At 43.0% G+C, this 26,099-nt stretch overlaps 3 protein-coding genes across 4 annotated transcripts in view; 1 reads left to right on the forward strand and 2 right to left on the reverse strand.

Moving 5' to 3' along the window:
- Nucleotides 1-1,185: 1,185 nt before the first annotated feature.
- On the reverse strand, nt 1,186-5,943 carry cdkn3 (cyclin dependent kinase inhibitor 3). The gene is made up of 8 exons (XM_088925931.1): nt 5,910-5,943; nt 4,825-4,910; nt 4,643-4,698; nt 4,286-4,330; nt 2,927-3,149; nt 2,330-2,361; nt 1,605-1,708; nt 1,186-1,389 (listed from the first exon to the last, which is right to left on the reverse strand). Exons 2-8 carry the CDS (start codon nt 4,899-4,901, stop codon nt 1,300-1,302), a joined length of 627 nt encoding a protein of 208 aa, XP_088782057.1. The 5' UTR covers nt 4,902-4,910; nt 5,910-5,943; the 3' UTR covers nt 1,186-1,299.
- Nucleotides 5,914-17,607, forward strand: LOC148828227 (uncharacterized). Its single transcript, XM_088925195.1, has 14 exons — nt 5,914-6,040; nt 9,969-10,204; nt 10,859-10,956; nt 11,152-11,267; nt 11,447-11,632; nt 12,040-12,163; nt 12,569-12,710; nt 12,803-12,898; nt 13,173-13,262; nt 13,835-13,980; nt 14,717-14,842; nt 15,834-16,455; nt 16,552-16,658; nt 17,454-17,607. The coding sequence occupies exons 1-14, from the start codon at nt 5,914-5,916 to the stop codon at nt 17,605-17,607; spliced, it is 2,370 nt and encodes a 789-aa protein (XP_088781321.1).
- A 566-nt stretch (nt 17,608-18,173) lies between these two features.
- sos2 (son of sevenless homolog 2 (Drosophila)) overlaps nt 18,174-26,099 on the reverse strand; it is a 51,210-nt gene continuing 43,284 nt past the window's right edge. Inside the window, exons 15-23 of one of the 2 annotated variants that reach the window (XM_088925248.1) lie at nt 25,012-25,131; nt 24,314-24,476; nt 24,094-24,211; nt 23,749-23,921; nt 23,195-23,311; nt 22,571-22,832; nt 22,146-22,187; nt 21,825-21,928; nt 18,174-21,007 (exon numbers count right to left, since the gene is read on the reverse strand). In XM_088925248.1, coding sequence (XP_088781374.1) covers nt 20,507-21,007; nt 21,825-21,928; nt 22,146-22,187; nt 22,571-22,832; nt 23,195-23,311; nt 23,749-23,921; nt 24,094-24,211; nt 24,314-24,476; nt 25,012-25,131 — 1,600 coding nt within the window. In that variant the 3' untranslated portion in view covers nt 18,174-20,506. Of the gene's footprint in view, nt 21,008-21,045; nt 21,101-21,824; nt 21,929-22,145; nt 22,188-22,570; nt 22,833-23,194; nt 23,312-23,748; nt 23,922-24,093; nt 24,212-24,313; nt 24,477-25,011; nt 25,132-26,099 lie in introns of those variants that run through there. The other variant, XM_088925249.1, reaches the window with a different exon arrangement.

Genomic DNA, 26,099 nt, shown 5'->3' on the forward strand with positions numbered 1-26,099 from the left:
TTATAAAGGGGCTTTACATGAGTAACGTCTCATGTCATTGAGGTAGCTTTATGTAAAAAATGATAACTGCTGCATTATTCCATGATATTCCACATACAGGATAGCTCCACAGCTTTAGAATTGATGCATTTGGCATTAATTTGCCTGTGCAACACTCCCACAACAGAACACTGGTTAAGAGTTTTTGGGGTTCCCTGGTCATAAGAAACACATAAGACAACAGGTAGGGATTCCACCACCACACATTTACGATTCCTCCATCTTTACAAGATCCATCTTTACAATTAAAAGAAATGCAAAAAAAATTAAGCTCACCCTTTTGGATCTGAGCCTATACGCCATAGCTATACTTGAAGCAAGTGTCTGTTATAGTACAATTTCTTATTTTGTACAGCTGTGAAACATACAGTAATCATGTTCCCATGCCCAATAACTATATTTGCATGTCTGGGCATTTTCAGCTCCAATGTTGACATTGTTGGCTTTTGTTTTGCATGTATTGAGTTGCTCAGGTGTTCATTTTTGCAGTCCATCAATATACAACCTACCAAAATCATTATTTTTCCCCAATTGGTGTTCATTTTAACATTCACACATCTTAGCCCTTTCTAAGGCAGCTGCTAATCCAGCCTGCATATGCATCTTAACCGCACAATATTTGAAAACTGGGTCATTTACTGTTTAAATTGAATTAATCTGTCCTGCAGGCAAAATGCAATGAGCTTTACATGAGTAACATTTCATGTCATTGATGTAGCTTTCTGTAAAAATGAGAGAACTGCTGCATTATACCATGATTAAGAATTTAATATGTAAAACATACATAAACAATGTATAACATTGTGATAGCATAAAAATTATAGGCTGAATTACAGCATTTAAAAATTTGAAAATTGCATAAAGATAGAATCACTGTCTCATGCAGGGTTCATAAATGATGAACATGTAGAAACAACCTTTCCATTTTCATTCACCAAATAAACACGTTTCATTTCAAGGGAGAAAATAAATACATTTAGCCACTATTACTAATTCAATAAAAATAATTTACACGTTTTTAAAACTAGTCAGAGGTTATTGTTTTTTTTTTTTTACTTTTAAGGTGCTCAAAGCAAGAAAGTGCATGCAAACATTAAAGGAATCCATTACAATCATACATGAACAAAAAATATGTGGCTGTTTTTTTCCAAATAAAAGTGAATTTTTGTTGTATTTAACACAAGGTGGAACATTCTCAAGTCACACAAGCACCAAAATTTCAGCAACAACTGATTCATCATCCTCGCAGATCTTGGCTATTCATCGTGAAACGGATCTCTCTGTGGCGACTTCTTTGGTTGCTTGATAGGCTGCAAATCTTTCCCGGAAGTCATGCAAAAAATTGTACTGCTAAAAAAACAAACAAATAAAGTTCTAAGCTGACTACATATCTGGAACAAATGACTGGGCTGACCTGAAAATCCCTGTGCAACAAGCACCTGAGGGATTTTAATTCGGCACCACCCCAGTTAGCAAGCCTCACTTGCTACAGTACTGCTACCTTTGTTAATAGAGTAAAAATGGAATTCAGACAGACTGGAGGCAGCAAAAGTGAGAAAGCGTACCTTGACAGTTTGTATAGCCCCAGCTCCCCTTAGCTCACGGAGGATCTCTATGGCCTTGTCAGGAGTCATTGAGTCAGACAACTGCAGCAGGAGACAAGCTGCCACTGCACAAAGAAATGATAGAAAATGGCAGTATTTGTCAAATTGTGCTTTTGAAAATAAAGTTCTATATTTTGTCAGTGATCCGAAGCAATTTGGGGCGCGACTGCATAGACAAAGCATTAGTTGCTTTGAAGATGCTTAATACTAGATATTTTTTAAAACAGAAAAATACAACCTGTGTAGTGCAACATGTTAATTTTCACATTTAACAGACAAATGCTATAATCAGTTTGTGACAGCTTATAGCAGTAAGAGTCATGAAGTTACTGTACAGGACGTTTTGAGTAGGTAGCTGCATTCTATGCTGAAAGGAAAAGAAGAGAGACGCCGTGGAGCCTTCTTCAGGTCACCTGAATAAACCTTTACCTGTTCATGTCTGATTTCCTGACCCATCCAGTATGCCAATATGCTCTGGGAGAAGACACTACTGGATGTGTTGCCCACAGTTTGGGAAATGGGGCCGATAGGTCCCTTGGAGACCTCCTTATCCCAACCAAATCCTGATAGGCTCAGGAAACCGACATCATGCATGGAATTACACTGCACTACAGGAAGACCTCATACTCAAGTGGGAGTTTCCCTGGTAAAAAAAAAAAAATCTAAATGAAAAGCATCATACTCACTTAACCCTGAACGACCCAGACCTCCATAGCAGCTGAAAGTAAATAAAGAAATCAGACCATGAATGGACATTTTGTTAAAAACCTGTGCTACACTTGGCACATCATTTTTGTCACCTTTGAGGGAACAGATTTTGAAGTACCACAGTTACTTTATTTTCCCATTCCTAATTTATGCTGCATAAGAGTGGGTTGGTATAAATATTTCAGTTACAGTTTAGATCACAAATGCTCATTGGATATTTTCTAGGCAAGTGGGCACATTGACTAGACTTACAGTAAGAATATAACCAGCTTTGGGTAAAGGCTATTAAAGACAATATAATAAAGGTGTTCCTTTCACAGCTATACCTACTGTACACACTAGCCCCAAAAACATTCCACTTAGCATCCTGCAATCTGTTTTTTGCTTTCTGATAAAACACACGGGTGAGAACAATCCCAGGTAGACAGTTGTCTTGGGCGCAAACAGAAAACCTCTCCTGCGCATGGTCACGGTCCTTTCCCAAGAGGTCTTCCACACAGAGATGCTGTGGATGCCATCCTTGTCAGAAGTCACTTTACCAGCCCTAATCAGCGAACATGCGACACGACACTCACTGCATGACAACCCTCCTGTTGTTCTGAAGGCTGTACTGCAGCTCCTCCAGAATTTGGCAGCACTGCTCCAGCTCAGGGGCGCCCCCATCTGGGAAAGGGTGGTGGTGCACGCTCAGGCCCTGTTGCTTGTAGGCTTCAAGGAGCTGGGGTACACGGTACTTTTGGAGCTCCCCACGGGTACAGAACACAAACACCTCTTCCACACCCTGGCCTCTCAGCTCTCCTGAAATTCATATGTGGGGGGGAAAAAACAGGCTTTGTAGGTCATTTTGAATACAAAACAAATATAATAATAAAAGGTCAGCATTAGCATTAATTCTGCTGATAAGATGGTCATAAACTCATTCAGGTATCTTACACAGTAGTCTTCAAGTCATTTAGTACAGAGAAAGAAAAAATTCAAACAGTGAGATATTGCATTAAAATAATATGTCCTCCATATCTGAAGTGTACCACGAAGGTCATTACTCTGAACTGACTACTACACCACATTACACTGAACAACACAGGACGTTGCCACACTGCTGTGTCCAGAAAAGGTTCATTTACAGCAAGAGCATAAGACCAGAAGTACGGCATTTTCAGAAGGTTCTTTTCCCTGATGGGATAACCCCCTTATCAATGGAAATCGGAAAATCACAGACGCCAGCGTAACACCCAAACTACAGCAACGGCATCTCGTTTTAGATCTCCGCAGAATACTTTTCAATCAAACTAGATCACAAACAACGTATTTAAGCCCAGCAATCTGCTGATTCCTAGTATCCACACTTCGGTCAGTAGAGTAACAACTGACTGCACACAGATCGAGATCTCTACACATTCATTAGGCTGGTGTCTTCCATGAGTCCCCAGGGGTTGATAGATCAGACCAATACAAGACAACTGGAAGTCACCCATAGATCACCCATCCAAACAGCAACAGAGATATTCCAGGTGCTACATTTCCTGCCTGTTCAGCTGTGGAGAACTTGAAACCCAGAGCTCTGCCACGTTCGGAGGACTCAGGAATCCTAACAGGCCTTTCCAGTAACCAATAGTAGGTGCAGGATTAAAGTCCTTCTGTGTTTCAACTAATTGATGCTGACCTTATACTACACACTGACCATCTATGGTGAAGATGACAAGAGACTTCTGGAACACAATTTCTTAAGGTCAGCTTCCAGTATGACATTCCTTCACAATTCTTCTAAAGTTTAAGTCCAGTATCAAAGATTTTTCATTTTGCAATCAAGCCCAACTAACTTTGAAACTACATTTCTATGTTGGGCTTCTGCTGCACAGTACAATCGCCTACAGCTGATACATTTTTATCTTGAAGCAGATCATTTGAAACATTTAGAATCGAAGACACATTACCTATATCTTTCTGCAAGTTTCTTCTTACATCTTTATATTTGCATCCTGTTAAAATATTGTTAAAAAACACAAAACAAGGGATTTTAAAAAGTACAAACAATCATACATCAAGAACATAAAAAAATGCAAAGTCAAAGTAATAACTTTGAAATGAATGGAACAAAGGACAGTAATGTGAGCTAAATCAGCTTTTAAAACATACTCATCATTTCTCTTCATTTCAGGATTAAGGATAACTGTATAATTCTCATCGGGATGAGCAGACTAACATTGGATGGACGGATTACAGAAAGACACTAAAGCTTTTGAGAGACCATGAAAAGATCTCAGTTCAATGTTTTTCTCTTTGCATGTTACCTGGCAAAGCACATATACCCAGGAACTGGGACCACTCCACAACTGACAAAGGTAACCTGTTAGAAGGTGGAAAAGGCAATCATGAGAATCACACTTTAGGATGTACATTTAACCTGAATTTCAGAGACGACAGTGATGTGGCGGCTCCAGGGAGCAGGAGGTCCTCCTGCAGAGGATCTTACCAAGAGATCAGCAGAGGGGTCTGTTGTTCCTCCGCGGTATCCTCTTCATCCGACGAGTCAAACTCGCTGTTCCTCATGATGTCTGACTGGAGGCGAGACGCATAACAGACAAGTAATTCATATTACAAGTGATCAATTTATATCACGTAGTCCTGAACTCTAAAACACTCTGAAACACGGCATGAACTTTTTCCACCTGATTTTGCTTTTTTTTATCTTAGCAAACAGATCTAAGTCACTAGCAAACTGTGCTCGCTTTTCTCATTATATAACATCAGGACTGACCTATCCTTCTTGTATCGTGAAAAAAAAACACGATTTTAAGACCACGGACATCAAACGTAATGCTGTGCGTAACAGACCAATACTGCAGCATGAAACGTTATTATTAGTGTTGTTCCAGCTGCCTGAAATTCCTGTCAGCAGGCAAGTGGCAGAATCTGCAAATTGACTGGACATCGGGAATATTGTTTCTTATGGTAGCTGGTATGACCTCACTGTGACAACAAGCGGTTCTCCGCGCAAAACATGAAACTCGCCTTGACCTGCTAAGATCAGAGTGCGAAGCCACGATACAGGGGTATATCGGGGCGTTTATACTGTAGTATTTGACCGCACTGTCCGTCACCTGAAAGGCGGACTCTGTAAGAACTGGACTCTACGTCTTGTTTCTAGGACTTACATAAATAAACACACGGAGAATTCGTAGGTATCATTTAATATAACATACCACCACCGACATGCCCTAAAGCAAAATTAACGATTACCTGGATGTCAACACAAAATTAAAAGGGGGCTTGTGGCAGAGGTTAATTCCACGCTACGGCTCCTCACACAACTAAAGTTTCCCCAGCCTAAAAGCTATTTTAAATCTTAGTGCAAGCTGAGAAAAAAAGTCACACCAAGTAAACGGAGAAGATGTGAACAGCTAACTTGAACGAAACAGTCCCGAATGCAGCAATGGCAACAGCGCTTTAAATAAGATTAGGTGTTTTCATGCATTTTACAAAAAGGCATGACACATATTTTACTTCGACAATATCCCTTCCAATAATTAATTTTAAAAAAAGTGTCTTACCACTTACCACAATGGCAGCAATGCAGTACTCTAACGCTGTGTTGTCACTAAGGGATTTAAAAACTCACACCGCGTCTCCCAACCAATCAGCTACGCTGGCAGTACAGGACCCGCCCCCTCTCACGGAAAAAGCTACAAGTAACCATCCAATAAAAAGGGGGGCGTGGTTAGAACTAAGTGTTACTTGGTGTTAAAAATTAAACACTACAAGGTTATATCAGTAATTGTTTCAGTTATTTCATAGCTTTATTCAAGATAAACTTTCAGACGTTAAGACAACCGTAAAAATTCTGTTTAGCGTGAAAATGACAGTTTGATAGATTAAGAGGAAGCAATGCCAATTTAATGATTGAAGTGTTTGCAATGTAGGATCCTAAACATTCCAAATAACACAATAATTATTCCACACCAAAAGACAAAAGATACAGGGATGACTTGGAATGGCAGGGATTGTGTATAATGCAAAACCAAAGGTGACCGATACTAAAATTAGGCTAAAATTAACTCTTACAAATGCTGAAATAAATTGAGTGTGTAACTTATACAGTCAGGAATTTTTCTGTGCACATTTCCATGTGAATATTTTATACATTTAAAAAATAATCTTGATACACAAAAATCTAGTCTTTAAATATCCTTACTTTGGAACAAAGAAGCAAGTATATCATAGTCAAAGTCTATTCAATACTACATTATAAAATATATTGAAATCCCCATACTGTATTTATTTAAAACCTATATAAACACTAGCAAACGAAAAACCAGTATATTAAATATATTAGTCAAAATATATAGTTAGATGATGTCTCATGACACAGCGCATGAAAATTCTGAGTATCCAAAACCTGTTTATTTTTCTTTAAGCTAATAACGTTCAAACAACATTATTCCATTAGACCAATTGTGAGGCACTCGATGTTTTGACAATTAGAAGCAAAATATAGTGTATTTCTCAGAGCTCCAAGATTTAACTCACCTTTTGTTCAAGAGTTAAAATAAATCTACCTCAAAATAAAAGACGTTCTCACTGCGCCACCAGAAACCGCGCTCCTACCGATTACCTACGTGAGAATGCGCATTATAATTAATCAGTTATATCATGATTACACCCAAGTGAGCTACAAGATATTAGAACTCTTTGAGTCCTTGTTTAGCGGCCTCTAGTGGCAGGCTAGTGAAAATGAAAAGCTTTTTCATGGGGCAACCTGCCACACATACTGTACAGAATACATACTGTGATGGGTTTTTTGATACTCAGAAAGAGCTGGATGTGCTTTTTTTTAGTACGTCCTGAGAGCAGATATGTCTCTCTTCTATGAGGCACTAAATTGAAGTATTAGAATTAAAACAACAATAATGAAGAATTCCCTTCTTTACCGCAAGTCGAAACTGTTTTCTCTGCCAAGAGTAGTGTGGGAGAGAGTTTCAGCTTTCTGTCTTCACTATGCTGCATGTTCAGATTGAGAGATTCAGAGAGTATTAAGGTACCTCAATGTACAGCGTGTCTAGAATATGGTGGGTGCATTTATTGTTATTTACGTAAATACTAGAGCTTTGAACACAATAAAATCCAGGTGAAGAACAGAAATCTTGTTTAAAACAGGGCTGGGTATAGTCTATGGACAAAAAAAAAGTCCATGCAAGTTAATCGTTTGACGTGACGCATAAACAACCTCCTGTATTTTTGGGGGGTGTATATCCAAACCAACTGTAGGATAAATATGTCACGTCATTGGGTATAGTAAGCATCTGTATGTACAGGATATTCTGTGGTGTGGGAGAGTGCAAATCGCAGATTTAATTTGTATTTATCTTTGTAAACCTGAACGCGATCGGAAATTAGTCCCGGATAGCTTAAATTAGGACAAAAGTATTGGTAATCTGGGGAACATTTTAGATTTAAGGCATATCAAATTTACTCTAGTGGGGAAAAGTTTTTAATAATTCACTCCTACAGTCTGTGGAAGTTCAAACATATTCAGTCTGTCTGTTGTGGAGACATTCTCCGGTGTGGGACCTTTCTGTTCGTCCAATGTGAATCTCTGTAGGGCGCAGGAGGAACGATTTGTCAGCGAACTCCAGAGTCTCCTCGGAACTCCTCAGCGCTTCTTGCAGAGGGAGGGAGCAGTGAGCCCACATAGAGTGTAATGAGATGAGCGCCGTGACCGAAACGGTACGAGTCGGTTCAGGTAGGTGTGCACAGGCTAAAGTGATAAACTTTTATTCTATTACTTCTTCAAAATGTAATCCTTGTTTGGATAGTTTTATAAATGACCTCTTTAATGTAATGACATGTTAATGATACGCGGTGTTATGTGTTTATATTAGCGTCAGTCTGAAGAAGAATCGCGATTGCATTTCTGTGTCCGTTTTGTCGCTGTGTAAAGTATTGAAACAGCACATCTGAGCTTGTTAAAATTTGGATCTAAAGCTAGCAGTTTTACAGAGCTGTGAATGTCGCTACACAATTACTGGAAGGACTACAGAAAATATCTCCCCATTCACAAAAATAGATGCGAATTTAAAGCAAGATTTCGCGGTGTCAAAAGTTAAATACCTTTAGGGCATTCCAGAAACAGGTGTATTTTGGGAGGAAGAATCATTCCTGAAACTCAAAACGTTAATTATGGCACCGTGTAAGCCAGCATACACCTTGACTATTACTACAATAGTATCTACTGTATGTAACTTTATCCATAGGTTCTAATACAATTAGTGTACTGGTGCTTAGTGGAGCAGAGGCACATTATAGACCACATTGAAGGCCAAATTAATTATTTTAACTTTGTGCTGGTGTTTTTTTTAATTAAGTTTTGTATTTGTAGTGACATGATTAGCCCTCTTGTCCTTTGGTTTGTTTTTGAGCTGCAGGGATAGAAATGGGTTAAAAAAACAGGATCGGATGCCTTTTGCATGACTGTTCCACCACTCCAGGCCCGATTCAGCATTGCAGTCGCAGGCATTCATCTGCCCTGATTAGAAAACAGATCTTGCTGGGAGAGAGCTGCCTTGTCTTGGAAGCCAGCCCTGCTATGTAGCTCAGGGAGGGAGAGAAAAACCACACAGCTCCACACCTGAGGGAGGCTGCTGGCAGTAAACACTGTACCCTAGAGAAGCACCAGCACACCATTGATGTCATTTCCCTTTCTCTTTAAATTCATTTTTATGGTTTAGAGCAGCACTTTAAATGGGGCCTCATTCATGATTCTCTGCACTTCAAGTGTCCCGATGTGGATTGATTTTTCATTCAGTCCTTTGTAATCTGATGAAAGGCGTTAACTTTCCCTTATTTAAAAAGACCATCAGGGGATCTGAATTCCCTTGACTGTAGCACTGAAAGGGTTAGTTTTCAAACTGATGAAATCATACAAATACCTACTACTGGATTCAGAAATCATAACGGAAGTGCCACTTGCCTTTAAATGATAATGAAAGCTGAAGGAATCATTTAGTGTAATTCTGTGTAATACAGAAGTTCAGTGAATGCTATTTTTCTCTTTGTTTCCCTGACATTTAATCTCACCTGACAAAACACTGTTAAAAAAGGGATCAGGAGACAGATCATCTCCCCAGGGAGGGGCCGCTTCCAGGTAGACTGCTCTGCTCTGATCTCTAATGAGACAGAGTTTGTATGTGTGCTCTTTAACTGGGCAGCTTGCTGCAGCCATTTAACCAGAAAAAAAAACAATCATGGTATCCAAAACACAGAGTTTCAGTTTGCTCACTGCACAAAAATACAGCCCAAGCGCCTTCTTATCCATAACAACACCTGCAATGTTTTTTGACTGGAGTGATTGCAGTACCGATCTCAGGAGTGGGGTTTTTTGCTAATTCTGTGTGTTTGAACAAAGCCTTTCACGGTTCATTCATTGTCTGTTGTTCCTTTCTCACAGCAGAAGATATGAAGGCTGTAGAGGGAGGACTGAACTCTGAGATCTCAAAGGTACACGGAGTCTATGTGTTTTAGCACTTACGTTCTATCATGATAAAAAAGTGCTTTTGTAGTCGTGATGGCCAGTACATGACTCAGCCGTGTGGTAGGCTTTTCATGTGGCTTGATCCCCAGGTGGAGTTACCATTTATCAGTTATTACCGGTTACACCAGACGTTACCAGTTACCTGATGGTGTCCCCACAGTTACAGGAGATGGTGGCTGAGCTGAAGGCAGATTTCTCCTCCGCCCTGCTGGAGCTGAGCAGAATACAACACAGTGACACCCGTCTTCAGCAGGACATCGAGCAAACCAGGCAAGACTGCAGCCAGCAGGCCCTTCAGCTCCAGGCCCTGGTGTACAGCCTGAGGGTATGAGGGGAGAAATCGGGGGGGTGGGGGGGCACCATGGCCCAATGAGTGACACAGAGCTGGCACAGGGCATAACAGAACACCAGGTTTAATTCATAGCAACTTCTGTTGGAGAAATTATTCCCCCTTCCAGACAGTCAGGAGTCCATCTCAGAAGTTAAAATAAGTTTTTATTTCAGGCGCATGGGAGTGAAACACACAGAGATGCTCGGTGTATTTTTCTCAAAGTAATTAAACTAGAGCAGTCCTTCAATATTTTTCTGTTATCTATCACACTTACCTGTGCTTACAAGATTGGCAGTGTTCCAAAATCACACACATTTTCCTATCTCCCTAAAGATAACTTCTTTTAACGCAATTGGTTACTTGGGTTCCTAGCGCGTATTCCTATATAACAGTATAGAACTACATAGTAGCCCTTGTGTCCAGCATTCTCCCAGTCCAGTTCAAACCGGTTCTGAATGTCCACGCTATAAAATATTGCATCTTCTGCAAGAAAAGTGTGTGCAAAGTTCACAGAGACCCTCTCAACACTTCTCTTCGAGATCTTTCCACCTGCAGGCCTGCCTGGTTCCTCTGCCCAGCTCTGTGGAATTGTGAAGCTATGGTCTGTACTGGTAAAGGGAACAGTCATGTGTTCTTCCTCCTATTAAGCACGAGCTCGGGGAGGCAAAGAGTCAAATCACACAACTCAGCGATCTGCAGCTGCAGCTGAAGCAAGGACTGGAGACTTCAGCACAACAGATCAACGGGTAGTGTACCAGATATTTTAAATGTGCTATTCTGTGTTGAGGTTTCTGTAGCTATGTTCCCTCCAGAAAAATTGGAAGACTTGTTTTTGAAGGATTTGCTTATCCCTTTCTTGGGGTCTGTCAAAAGAATGTGCTTTAAAAGCTTCACACCCATTCTGATCACTGCACCCCCCTGTTGTGCCGTTGTGTCACTAGAGAGAGTGGAGTGAATGGCCAGTGGGAACTCTGCACACTAGGTCCAGCACCCAGGACCCGGCTTCTACTGCACTGCTATCTCCAGGGGGTCAGAGCAGGACACTGCCACGGTCAAGGTGGGCTTACTGGGGAAACAGAAGAAACATTTTCCATTCTCACCTCTAGTAAGCGGTTTGGTGAGACATATTTTGCGTACATTTTTGACTTTGCAAAAACATATTTCGTCACCTCTGCTCTGTTTCTGTTTCTTCATGCAGGAATTGAAACAAGGCCATTCTTTTTCTTCTTGTTACAGATGTGGCTTGCTTTGGTCAGGTGTCTCACAGCGTCTCTCCTGAGCTCAGCTCCTCCCTGACCCCAGCCTGCGGGGTGGGCACCCCCCCAGGACACACACCCCATAATCCCCTCAAGGCCCCAACCAGGATGCCCCCTGCCGCAGCTCCATGGCCAGGAGGTGTCCTGCAGTCCTGCTCTCACCAGGGTGTGCTGCTCTCACTCTAGGGCTGCTGTGTTCCTAATTTTCTAGTTTAGATGAAGCTTAATTTCCAGGTGGATGGTCAAGATGAAAGTGTTTGGGAAAATGTTTGTTGCATTGGGATTGGAAAATCTGATCAGAACAAAAAAAGCTGACCCAAAGCTTGTATTGCTACTTTAAACTACAGATTAACTTGGTCGTCTAATATTGCTAATACTAAGGTGCATCTTTCATCAGACATTTTCATGAAGTCTGTTTGGATCTGTGCCTGGATCTGTCATTTTTGACAAGTAGCAAACGGTTTGTTGCCACTGTAAGTTTCATGTATTATTCTATGTGTTGTGGAGAAACAGTGCTGTGTGTGTCAGTGGAGATAATTCCTGTTTATAAGCCTGACTGGACATTCTCCACAGACAGGAGGCAGCAGGCTGCTCTGGCGTTGCTCCAGTCTGAGAAACAGTACGTGTCCAGCTTGTATCAGCTTCAGACTCTTTATAAAACAACTACATCGCCCCTGCCAAAGACACGGGAGCTCTGGTAAGCCATGCAGAGACGAACTACACACCTCGTGAAATGACCATCTCGATCTAATTCTATTACCTAACATATATCTCTCCATATACAGTACGTCCTAGCAATAACCCCACCACAGTTGCACTATCTAAAACAGCACACTAGGAACCCTAAACCCAGGCCCTGACAATGATCCTAACAACTATCCCAAAAGATAAACTTCATCACAGACACCTAACCCAAGCTCTCTAACAAGTTTGCTCAGCAATTCTAATTTTGCATTATCACAACCAGTACTCTAAATCATTTCATGCCACAAATGCAACCATAACTCTAATTACAACTATAAGCCCAGCATAAGTCTGCCGCCAAGCTTATCTCATTTAGGAGTCCCATTTGGATTTTCAACCAGTCCCTGTTGTGTCCTAGTCAGGTGTTTCTTGTAAACCTGGAGCAGTTGCTACAGTGCCACCTACAGGTCAGAAACACTTTGGAGGAACGCATCTCTGTCAGCAGCGGGCAGTGGCAAGGGCTTGTGGGAGATGTGTTTGTCAAGCTCACAAGCCGTGAGGTAAGCAGGCTACTCTTCCTGATCTCCCACACATCTTTCAGTGTCGGGATGTAGAGGTACATGAGAGCTCTCTTGTCTTCATTTATTTCCAGTGCAACTTTTCGGACACCTACCTGACATACCTCAGGATGGTCCCTCTAGTTCTTTCAGAGCTTCTCGAGTCAGGGAGTGACAAGATGGCCCCACAGGTATGGACAAAAGACTGGCATTTTAATGACAGAATATTTATTTCCTTGGAAATCAGCTATAGTATACCTTTCATCACCCGCAAACAAATCTCCGAAGCACATCACAGCGTGGGCCAAGACTTTATGATGGACCAAAGAAAGAGAAACTAATGTCATAACTTTACTTTTTCTTTGTCTCTGTGAACCTGTAATTCCTTTACTACTACTATGATGTGCAGTAAATCCAAAGAGAGACAGCAGTCTCTGTGTGACTGATCTTGTCCGGTTTGTGCAGGGCAGACTGGGAGAGAAAGAGGAGCTGGAGCTGGTTTCTCTCATCCTGATGCCAGTCTCAAGGATTCATAGCTACCTCTCACACATCCAGGTGTGTCTTCACCTCCAGACTCCCACTGGTCTGTTCACATACTGCTATCTCATCCTGGGGAACGGTAACATCCTATAGCCCTGACAATAACCTCTTCAAGAATATAGCTCATAGAACTTAATCAACTTCATTACATAAAAGATTTAAATATCGCTGAGGAGATTAATTTATCTGTCAAACTGTGTTCCTTATTCTTTCTTTGATTTCTTCTGTATTTTTCAGTAGGTTTCACCAGGTTCTGTGATGCTTTTTTCCAGGTATAGATAGTCAAGGTTAACAATTGCCCGACATAAATTATATTTTAATTGATGGCCTACTTTCATGATGACAGATGTGAAAACTCCACGAGATGCCACCCAGTACTAATGTGAAGCACATCCAAGGCTTTATTTGTTCTCGTTCATGAGATTTCCAGACTTTTTTCAAGATGTAAAATCTTAAGAAAAAACAGTTTTGCAATACTTGAAGGCAAGACTATACAGAATTTAGAGTACCCACGAATTTTAATGCCTTTTATTAGATGGCCCCTTTTAAAATAACACCTTAAACCCTGTGCCTTTTGTGTTCTGCAGAGTTTGTTTCGATGGACAAGCAGGGAGCACCCTGACCACTGTCTGCTATTGCTCAGTGAAAGGACATTGAAACATTTCCTCTCCCGCTGTCAGGCTTTGATCAATGACACCACCACACAAGCTGGCCAGGATGTTGGTGGACTCAGGTGGGTCCATTCTCAGGCTGTTAAGGAATGGAGTTGGAGAGAAGGTGTGGAAGTATGATCTCACCACGATTGAGGGGGTGTCTGTTTTCTTTCCTTCACAAACGATTCTACCCCAGCCTGAGCAGCTTTAAAGACGATGTACTGTAGATGTCAACACAAAGGCTTAGCTGTAGGGCTTCAGAAGCAGCATTTACCTCGAGATTAAATTAAATTTGTCATTGAGCAGCATACAGGAAAAATCCTGAATCACGGATACCTTTTTTTCCCCCGTTTGGAAGTTTGCCCAAACCACGTCTCACTTACAAAAACAGCCCTGTACTGAACTGGAATACTGCAGTAGGTATTGTGTTGCGTTTAACAGCTTCTAACTCGTCCTCAGTTTGCCCAGAGTGTAGCACGGGTACAAGAGTGATGGCGTGTTTGCAATTTTAACTTCAGCGATACAATAAAAAGAAATGAAAGAAGAGAAAAAAATCAAGATTAAAACGAAGGCTAATGAAATTAAGATTCAAATAAAACTAAAGGTGGCTACTGTAGGTCTTCAACTAGGTGCGACGAGACATTTCACCTCTTTCAAACTGTAGACTGAGGTCTTGAATGTAGCACTGGAAAGCAGAGGGTTGAATTGGAAGCAAATTGTTGACTGCTGTAAAGTGACTTTGCGAATGTGCTGTCCTGTGCCCTGGGTCCTGCTTGCCACTGTAATGTGAAAAGACAGAAGGGATCTGTGTTTCAGGAGCACCAGCAGATTCCCTCCTGAGAACAGCACCAGGGCTGGTGAGCTGAGCCCCATCCTGAGCTGCAGCAGCAGTGCTAAGGACAGCGGGATACAGTGTGAGGAGCCCCGCAGTCCTACGTGCCGGTGAGCACAGGTGCAAATAACTGGGGGCATTGTATTAACAATGTATTAACAAAGCACTTCCCTGACCCTCTATACCTTTATTAATATTAAGACGTGATCAATCAATCCCCTTTTGTGAGGCTGTTTTTCCAAATTGTATATTTACTGTATCCCTTTCTAAACTGTGTATCTCTCATCACTGCTGCGCCAACATTATTCCAGATCAAACACCAGTTACAGGTCATATAATGGTGAATCAACTGAATCATTATTAACAGTTCACCAAGGAGTATGGGACACGACAGAATAGATAGCATTGTGTATGTGCAATTCCGTGGTAATCTCCCAAACACAAAGTAAAAATGCAATTCCGTGGTAATCTCCCAAACACTAAGTAAAAATGCATTCACCTCTGCTTTAAAATTAACAGGATCAAAAATACTGGAGCTGCAAGAGAGCACATGGCACTCAGAGCTTCTGCCTGTGTCAGGGAGCACAACTTTCAAAGGCTGTTAATAGTACAGCAGGATGAGCTTCCAAACACAGAGCTGGAGACCTTTCTTTTCTTGTTGGTCTGGAGCAGAAGGATCGTTACTTCATCCCAGCTCAGGACAATAAAAAAACATACCCAAGATTTATTAATTGTAATCTCACTGCATTGCTTTGAGAGGTGTATTGAATTTATTCTGGAGGAGTATCAGTAAAGGGTGTTTTGTTCAGTTGTTTTGTTATAAATTCACAGGCAAAATCTCACTTTAAAGAAAATTGCCCTTCTTTGTAGTTTTATGACCTATAGCAATTGGAAGAAAAAAAAATCATTATATTTTAAAATAAAATGCATTTTTATTCATTTCGAATTATCTTTTAAATTCAAAGCAATCATAAAAAAGCCAAAAATATTAAAGGGATAAAACTGATGATTTTGTTTGCGACAAGGAAAGATTTGCTGGAGCTATGCATTTTTATTATTGACCGGATACTCATACATCTGTTTGCACTTTTTCTAAACCAGAAGCGAACTGCTGTCTGAACTGAACTCTGCAGTGCACTCTGGGAAAGCAGCCCCCTGTCTGAGGAGCCCGGGTTGGCAGAGGAGCAGTCAGGACAGGAATCTACAGCCTCTCTCCACTGTGGAATTTTATAAACCACAGAGCCTTACCTCCAGTAACACAGAACATACCAGCTTCTCACACCAAGGTGGGGGAGAAAGGTTGACACACTCCAACACGGCCACATATTCCAGCTGGACTCGGCAGCCCCCGACTTGCCTTGGAAAGGGGGCAGGGAGCTGCAAGTCCATCATGGACAAGGCAAGCTTGGAGGGGCCTGACCCTGACTTGAACGATTTTGCGGATGCCTCAGTTTTTGATTATTCCTCCATCACCTCCTCCAGTCCCGACTGGACCACTGGGGAAGAAGATGGCGTCTGGGGCAAAGGTGACCTTGGTGCGCTTGAGGATAAAGCTGAAGAGCAGGTGTCATTGAGGACACATTCCTTCAAGCCAGTAAGGGCTTCTCAAAGAGAAGCCTCCCCAATGTGCAGAGAATCTGGGGCTCCGTACGCTGAAGGACATATGTTTGAATATGCTGATGAGCTGCCTACAGGGGGCATTGGCCCAGAGAACTCCAAACAGGTACCTTGCATGCTTGTGCTCTTCATCACTTACAGTACCTGTGTCAGCATTATGGGTGGGCATCAGTAACAACTGTTCCCCCTCCTGTAAAATCAGGCAGATCCCCCTTTGGCAAGGGCCAGGTTGAGTAGACCCCACAAAGCAGCAAGGGTTCCTGGGAGATCACCTCCAGCCAGGTGTCAACAAAGCAGAGTGGACCTCAGGTAGGAGTTGCTTTTCTACAGCACTTGAGGGGATGGAGGTGTGGAAGACCAAGTGAAAAGGTCAAGACAGTGACTATGCGCGGGAAAGGTTTTCTGTTTGCACCTAAGACCACTGTCTTAGGTGCAAACTAAAGCCTGTGATTCTTCACACCCATTCAACCAGAGAGAAATGAAACAGACTGCAGGATGCCAAATGGCATCATTCTGTCCTGTTTGTTTGACTTCTGACACTGCCCCTTTTCCCTTATGTTCCTTTGATATGTTAAAGTCTTGCCTACTTTTAATGTATAAAAAGGAAAGTGTCACTTCAGTCCAGTGAGCATGTCTTACTGAGTGCTAGGGGAAACCCTTTCTCCGTGATATGCTCCCCTTCAGCTGACTGAATTAAAGATCTGTTTGACAATCTCCCAACCCGAGTGAAGACTGAGTTTTCTTCAACAGGGAAAGAAGTGATAATCCTGCAGCAGTTAATAAAAGAAAATTTTTTAACCCTTTGACAATCTCTTGAAGAAATGAATGAAATGCTAGTCGTCTTTTGAATCCCCAAATAAAAACAAATATCCTGTAACAGCGTTGGCTGGAAATTGTCCTCATCTATTGATTTTTCAGTATTCTGGTACTTTTATCCTCACCTGTATTTCTCCATTCAGTTTCACAGAATAACCACGTGTGTAGATTAGTCTGCAATTTTTTGTGTGCATGTTGCTTTGAGTGTTGGAGTGGCACATGACTTGCAACACTCTCTCTGAAACAAGAGTGACAGATAAACTCGGTGACTGCTTCTTTCTTTTTCAGGTCTTTCCAGGAGGTTGCTGTCTTGAAAGCTCAGGGCATTACCTACAGACGAAGGGATCCAAAATGTAAGAGATCTGCCCCACATGGACCACCGGATGACTGTGAATGCAGCCGGGACAGTGAGGACAGTGAGGGCCCATGCAGCACTGTGTGACTGAGATGCAAACTAGCTCTTCTCTCGGGGTCAGCAGTCGGGAAGAAAAGAGCAAGAACAAGTGCTGTTACCTGCTGCTTTAATACCTATTTAATATGAAATACCTTGAGCTTCTACAAGTTGGGATTCTGTTTCTCTGCAATTACTTTTGAACTAGTTGCAAATATGAATTAAGGTTAAATATTTCTCATCAGTCTTTGTTTTGCATTCATGATCTTAAACGTTGTGCCAGTAAGATCAAAAGGCCTGCTCATCTGTCGAACTACAGTATAGTGGACCGACATTTGTCTCTAACACTCTATCTGCACTAAAGCAATAAAGTTGTAGCACCTAAGAAAAACATTCAGAATAAATTTAAGCAACTATGTTAGAGACTGTAACATATTGGCATCACATCCAGGGTTATACCAACTAGTACCCATTGCTTGCCAGGATAGGCTCCGACTCCCCAGTGACTCTATATTGGATGAAGTGGTTAGAAAATGGGTGGAAGAAAGGCAAAAAAATCTAACAGAAATGAAAATGAAAATGGCTTTGGGAAAATCAAGAGGGACAGCGAATTTATATTTAAGTAGAAAATAAGACTGGGGTGATTTATTAATCTCATTAAGAACATTAATACAAAGCACAGTTAAAAGGCCACAGACCATCAAATAAAATCTGGGTAGCATCAGCTACTGTACAATAAAAAGCTGCTACAGTACAACTTATGAAAGAAATGGAAGGGCTTACAAAGTCAAGCAATGGAGAACTGATTTCACCGAGATTTCCTAAGGTAGGAGCAAACCATTTTGTTGATGTCTACAATTAAAACCATGTCCAATAATCTTGATCGTCATTTTTAAATTTACCCATGATCTGCAACACTGAATAGTAGTAGAATAGTGCCAGAAACAGGCTGGGGAACCAGGTGTTGGCACTGCATCGTAAATCTGAAAGCTCTCCATGCAGTTTAGGAATTACAAAGGCAGAAGCTGAATGAACACCAGAGATAGGCCTGGCTTCACTGGGCTGTGTCCTGAACTTCCTGCAGTCTTTATACTGCCACACTCACTGCTGGCTGTGGTGTTAGAAATACTACATTTCCCTTTACTTTGAAGAACAAGCCATGGCACATGTTCTATTTAGCAGTCAAATTAAAACAGTGGAAGGAGGAAATGGTATTATCTGTCAGACTGTAGCAGCATTTGATTGTTAAATAAGTTGTTCCTGACACATGAAGGCAGAAAGGGAATTGTACAAGACTGAGAAATCACTTTATACAGATTAAGTAATGTCTGTACGTGTGTATTTACAGATACACACTACATCAACAAAACTGTACATTTCTAGTATAGAGCTCTGTTCTAAGCATTATTTAGGCCACAGATTTTAACATTTAGACACCATCTTTCACTTGGGAAAGTAGAAAAACAAAACACAGAAAGGCACATCTGAGTAAGATGCATTGAGTTATCTTTTAAAAACGTCATTCCATCAAAAAGACATTTCTCAAGTTTAAAGAAAAAACCCTCTTCAAGCATCCAAATATTAGACATCAGTACAACTAGTGCATTCTTCCTTTTTCATTTGGAGGGGGGATTTGGGGTTAATTAATGTCAAAGTTTCCAAACGGGTTGAAATTTGGATTTTTAAACTCATACAGCTCTGTAGTTTTCCTTAGCATCAGACAGAATGATGGGCTTAAGACATCATCTTTTTAAGGAGCTTAAGGACTGTAGCAGTTACTTCCACAGATCCGTGGATTTCCAAATTGGGATGACTTGTATTCCAGTATAAACATCAAAGTCCATCGCCAGTGACTTTATCAACTTCACTGCTCTTGATTAAAGGCCACTACTGAAGCAGAACAAGTTATAAAGGGAGTCCCACACAGACGCTGTCCTCCTGTTAATGGCTCAGTGCAACATACTAAAGTTTAATGTCCACGTTTATACAATACAGTGCAAAGAAGAAATGACTGAAAGAATTCCATGAAATCTCAAATTTCATTTTCCCACTTGTGATGCCTTCCTGTAACGCATAAGAAAGACCCCTGCCACCTGTTAACAGCATGATTCTTCAGGCAAGCACAAGCTATGAACTGATGTACATTACTTTTAGTTCTGGTCGCTCAATGCCTTCAGTTTCAACTTCTTACTAGAACTACAGTAGGCATGATACTGGTGACTACCAATCAGACTGGTGAGTCTGGACCTACGCCAATCTACTCAGTTCTATTTCAATGCTCTGAACAAAGCATTGCTAAGTAAAAAAAAAAAGAAATATAGGACTATTTCCAATTCTTTGACTAAATTAGTTTATAGGATCCTTGTAATTACACAATACTACAGAATTCACATAGCAGTGCTGTCAGAGACATAATTTTTATTGTACTAAAATACTTTTTGGGCACTACTACCAATATATTGTGCATTGTGTACAGTGCGTAGTCTGCACATAAGGTATGGTGAACCCCAAAAATGCTTTGAAAAAAAGAGATTACTAACATTAATCCTTTGCAATTAGTGTGCAACTGCACAATGGCAAGAAAGCCCTCCTAATGCATTACGTTCATGCTGTTCTTAGGTGAGCAACAGGTCATCTTCAGGGTCCTGGTTCGGTGCAGAGCTCACCTGCAGTCTCCCATCACTTGTACTGGCACAAGGCTGTTGTTGGCACGTGGGGTTTGAGTGACTGATCCCCTGAGAGGCAGCGGTGGCGGTGGTGGTGACAGAGCGCAGCGGGAGGCAGGCTAGAGGCCGCTGTCGGCGATCAGGAGCTCCCACGTGAAGTTCGCCGCTCCCGTCGCGCGTTCGGGTTCGTGCAGCGTTCGCCGTCCAGCCTGGCCGAGCCCGGGGATGCTGCAGGGCAGCGGGGGGGCAGAGGCTGTGCCTGTGGGGGGGCGGGGAGGGGGGCCTTAGGGGTTGGCGTCGGCGTTCTCCACTAGCGAGAGGCTGTGCAGCGGGTGGGAGAGCTCCCTCTTGTAGGTCTTTGGTGGCAGTTTGGGGAGCTGGGGGTTCGAGTTCTGGCGGGGAGGCACCGGAGGGGCTGTGACCGGCGCGGGAGGCTGGCAGAGGCTGTTCTGGCTGGCGCTCAGAGGGCAGCAGCGCCGGGGCACCCTCGGGGAGGGCGTGCCCGGCGGGGTGTTGGGCGAGCTGGGTGAGGTGCTGAACTCCCAGTGGAAGCGGCCCACAGGAGACGGCTGCAGGTTTAGGGGGTAGTTCATGAAGATCTCCGGTGGCCGCAGGGGCACAGGTGGGGGGGTGTCAGGGAGGGGGTCCCTGGGGGGCGGTGGTGGCGGGCTGGGCAGGGGGCCATCGCTGGGGCCGTTGTAGGTGGGCACTCTGGGTTGGATCCTCGTCAGCGGCGGAGGCAGTCTGGGAGGGATGGCTGGAGGGCTGTCAGGCCTGGGACCCGTCTACAACACAACCACATGGACCAACCCCCGGTTCACCTTCATTTTTCACTTTCAATTCAGCGACTGTTGTGTCCCTGCCCATCACCTCCTACACTGCACAGGAATAACAAGGGCCAACACCCCCACCTGTCAGAGCCAGATGTTCATTTCAGGACATCTTTTAGGCAATCTCTAAGTGGGGTCTGTTACTGACAGGAGTTGCCACTGTAGCCCAGGCCGAGAGAGACTCTGGGTGAGTGGAGTGTGTGCCCTGCTCAGGGAACCCTGGCAACAGCTGGCTTGTGACATGGCGCAGGACGGAGACGGTGGTGTCTGGGTCACAGGCCTCAAGCTGCACTCTGCTGCAAGCACCCCCACAGGATGAGCCACCTAAGGGCTGTGCTTGCTTTTACCAACACAAAAGACATCCCGTGGTACAAAAAGGTGAAATATATATGTATATATGTATATATATGTGAAAACTACAGCTAGAGAGTAAGACCCTTGCGACTTAAATTGGCTCATTCTACTCATCTTTATTCAAAATGAGCAACTACTGCACCATATAATAAAGGAACAGACTTGTCAGTCTACAAATTCAAGAACAACAGTCTGAACAATTCACAAGTCCATAAGATAAGGCAAAATTCCTAAACTGACGAATTGAAAGTCAGAAGAAAGAAATTTTATAGAAACAGGGCTGTATTTTGTATTGCCTGGGAAAAAAGAGCTTTGATTTGTCAAAACTGGACAGTGTCAGATAAAACACGTTATGTACTGTTTGACTGCTGCTCTAAACCCAGAAAATGAGGATGCAGACAAGTGTATGAGGCGTTACCTTGGCCTCTGTGATGGCGTCTTTCCTGCGAGGGGGCAGTGGGGGTGGCTTGAGCAGCTCCTCGCTGAGCTGGTGAAGACTGCCGCATGACACAGAGTATGACTCTGAGAGAGACACAACCACAGGGACAGCCATCAGACCCAAGGCCAGGGTGCCACTGGGGGAGGAACAGACCGATTTCCTGCCTCTCCGAACACGAACGGGGAAAGGAATGGTCATCAGTTGCCACAGTCACCCTTACAAGATTTCGCAAACAGAGACCCCTTAGAAATATCACATCAGACACTAGGGAAAACAATCCAAGATTTGCATCACACTTACTTGATGGTGGCAGTAGTACTGGAGCGAAAATACTGTTGCTTCCTGTTAAAGACCCAAAAAGAAAAACAAGATTTTAGAAAATACTTGTGCACTTGAGAACAAAGGTATTTTTGAGCATTTCTTAGGGTGAGTGCTCAAAGGACTTAACAGTGAATTTACTGACAACACAGCTGAGGAGTGGCTCCAGTGATCTAAACCTGGATTACTGGAGAAGTTACTCAGGCCCGGCGTGTGAAAGCACACAGAAAGAAACATGGGATAACCAACCGAGCAACAGGGAAGAGACTCTTCTAGCTCAAACCACTGGGATGGGTAAAAATCGGAAAACGGGTCGAGGCAGAAAAGTTTAAAAAGGCTGAGCTGCAGACCACTGCATGGGGGTGTCCCTGCAGCCCAGACAGGCAGCAACAGGGACAGAGGCTCACCGCAGGAGCTGCTGAGGTCTGCATCCAGGAACACGGAGCCGAGATCGGAGGAGGCGGACTGCGGGGGTGTGGAGGGGGTGTTGGGAGAGGTAGGCACGGACGCGGTGCTCTCAGTTTCGGTCTCGGCGATGCTGCGGAAGGTGATCTTGTGGGGGGGCTCCCTCTCGAGGGGAACAGGGTGGCCCTTCAGGCTGCCTGAGGTAGAGGTGTGGCGCACTGGCCGGATCCCTGGAGACTTGAGCGTGTAGAGAGTCTTCCTGGGCTGCAGGGGGCAGAAGCAAGCTTCAGTGACGTCAACACCACACACCAAGATTAGAATCGCCAATGAAACCTTGACGTTCATTCCCTCCACATGCTGTCATAATGATAACGGCATAAACCGCAAACTGTTTCTGAAAATTAATCTGAAAACCCTAAAAATAAAGGTGAAACAGAAAAAAATATTTTCCAAGAAAAACAGAAACTCGGCACAGCCCCGAGAAAATCAGATACTGCTCTTGGCAGAGCAGGTCATAAAACTGGAGCTCACAGTATCTCAAACGTCCTCCCAATTTGACAAAGTGTGCTAATTTTTGTCAGGACCATACTGTATGTTGGTTAGATGCAAGCAGCCAAGTTACTTACAAATCTCGGAGGCTGTTTGCAGTTGCGAGGCTCTATCTCCATGGACTTGTTAAACAGGTAGTCGGAGAACTCCTTCTCGCTCATATTCCCCATGGGGTTCAGGTTTTCAAAGAACTTCTAAAAAGAAATGCAAACAAGCTCACTTTTATTTACGCACAATCCTTAATTAGTCTGAATCCACGATTATACAGTGGATTTATACAGTCACTGCAAGAGGCCCGAGTTTATGTTAAACTGTATGGTCGCCTATAGTTTTAATTCTGAACATTGCTGCAGGTGAGCAGAGCTTTCCTAGTCACCTGGCCTGCTCCATCTCAAGGGGCATCAATGACAAATGGGGGTAGATGGTACTAACTGCAGGTACTTGGTGTACAGATTAAAAATATTAGTGATTTCAGGGATGATTGTACTGCTCGGATGTTTCTTCTGCTTTGGGGGCTGCTTCAGCACTCTCCTCACTGATGCGAGAGATGCTGTTAACCCCTGTGAACAACATCAGCACACCCTACTCCCTCTGGTCCTCGCCTTGAGAGGCTGGCCGAGCCCCGAAGTACCTTGATATCAGGTTCCACCCTCAGGCAATAAGGCTGGTTTTGGTATTGCTGGATCTCCCCTGTGATCTCGGCAACTTTCCGGCGCTTGCTGAAGTTAATCAGCTCCTTCCCGTGGCGCTTGAGAAAGTCGGGATTCCCCTCCTCCGTCTTCAAGATATTAGTTAGATAGATACCTGGAGGACACAGGCAGGCAACTTGATACGGTTGCTTTTTTCGGCCATGCAAGAAAAATCTGCACATTTTAACTTAACGTCTAGTTTTGCAGGATGCTCGTGTCTCACTAGTGTACTGAACTGCACATTGTAAAAGTTAAAAAAAATGTGCTTTTAACAGGAAAACTCTTACCAAAGAAAGGCACGCAAGGCGGATTTATGGACTTGAGTTTTGCCAAATACTTCTTAAAATGGTCCTGACTGAGTTCTACTGCTTCTTCTAATATTTTCTTTTTCCTTTCTGGTATAGCCTGTCGAGGAAGAACAGTAAGAATCAGTCCTTTATGTCTCCTAACCCAATACAGCAGGATCACAATGAAACACAAATCCTACAGCACAGGTGGGCAGCTCACCTCAAAGGTGTGGTCAAGCCTGTACACCGGCACGGAGTTGATGGCACTGACTATCTCCAGGACGCCGTTGAAGTTGTTCAGCTCCTGAAACACCTGCAGGATCTCAATGATACGCGTGAGCACAGCCACCCTCTCCTCCAAGTTCTCTGCCTCCACTATGCACCTAAACAAAGAACAGAAGATTCACTCCCTTTCAACCTCGAGCGAACAGGAGAACAAGATTTTACAAGGGTGGTCAAAATCACCACCTGCAGGGTCAGAGTTTTTTGCTCGCAGATTTTAATTATTAACTCTCCTTACTTAATCACCGGACAAAACCGGAGAAAATCAGCACCTCTCTCCAGCCTTTAGAATCTTTTATAGTTGCTTGTGTTAAATAATCATGTTTCCAAAAAAGGCCCAATTATGCAAACAGGTCTGTTCAACAGGTCAGTACTGCAGGTGGACAGTAAACAATTGACTGAATTTTCCTCTTGGGGATTAATAAAGTGTATTGCATTGTAAACAAGAACTTATGGCTCACAAGGACTGGGCTTGAGTGGTAAGGATTCACAATTTACAGCGATACAGAATGAGCCTAACATACTGAACAGTCATTCACTACAATGCTACCCTCTCCTAAGTGTTCTTAACCATTTCAGCTTTTATTCCTCCAGACACAGACGGTGCCTCTCCCCCAGTGCGCGCCATGTACCCACTTTTCAAACCACAGCGTGAGGTTGGTGGTGTGCCGGATCATCCTGAGAAGGTTCGGGGAGTTCTTCTCCTTGTCTTCCTTGGTCCAGACACTCCCCACCAGCTCAGAGGGGCGGACAGCCCTAAAAAGAGTGAGCAAGAGGAGAGGGCCAGTCAGAACACAGTAAGACACCTTGTCAATGGCTCTTGCTAATGTGACAAAATGGATTCTCATTTGCTCCTTACAGTCAATTTGGCAAATTGATTGTGGGTTCGTTAATCATAAATTACTACATACTGATGTACATTAATATTTACATGGATGTGTGCCTTAGGGATGGGAAAAAACAGCATTGCTGGACAATGAGGTTTTCTGCACTATGTCTCTATCTCGGGGCAAGCAGCTGAGAAGCAGATGAGATATAACTACAACACAGCAATCCAAATTCTACAACCCTGTCTATTGGAATAAGGCATGTAAGCTATTGTCATATTGAGCTCAATGTCCCACAGGATGTGGAACAAGGATTCCCAAGCCCAGTCCTGGATGCTCACACGCTGGCTGGCGTTCGTTCGCTTTGTTCATTCAGCTCGGATCAAACGAACAAGTTGCTTGACTTGGAATATTTGCATGTTTTTTTTCTCCTCAAAAGCTTGGGATTTTCTCAGACTTTAAATTTACTGGCAGTTTGGCTCTGTATCACCAGGTGTGCTGTATCATGTGTTTTTAGTCATGCAGCTTCTGTCTCCTTGCAGTGGAGAAGCTCAAGAAAAGCATGGCCGTTGGACAAAACCAGAATATATCCTCCTGTCCAAGAACTGTACAATGTTGCATGCAGTTATACTTGTAATTGCACTTTACATGACAAACTTAAGAGAGTTTACTCATTAGAACAGGTTTTCTTCAACTTTTCATTTGACACACCTTTTGGATACAATCACTGAATGTGGCAGTATACAATACAGGCAGCCAAAACTCTCCAAAAAATAAAAGTACAGATAGGAGCAAGTGCTGACTCATCCTAAAGCTGATTTGGGCTCAGAAATCCCGCACTGAGAGTAAAAATGGTCTATGTAGTGTGGGAGTCCTGCAGGGTGTCTCAGAAGCCCT

The sequence above is a fragment of the Atractosteus spatula genome, chromosome 9, assembly GCF_055471065.1.
Source record: "Atractosteus spatula isolate fAtrSpa1 chromosome 9, fAtrSpa1.hap1, whole genome shotgun sequence".
Classification (NCBI taxonomy): Eukaryota; Metazoa; Chordata; class Actinopteri; order Semionotiformes; family Lepisosteidae; genus Atractosteus; species Atractosteus spatula.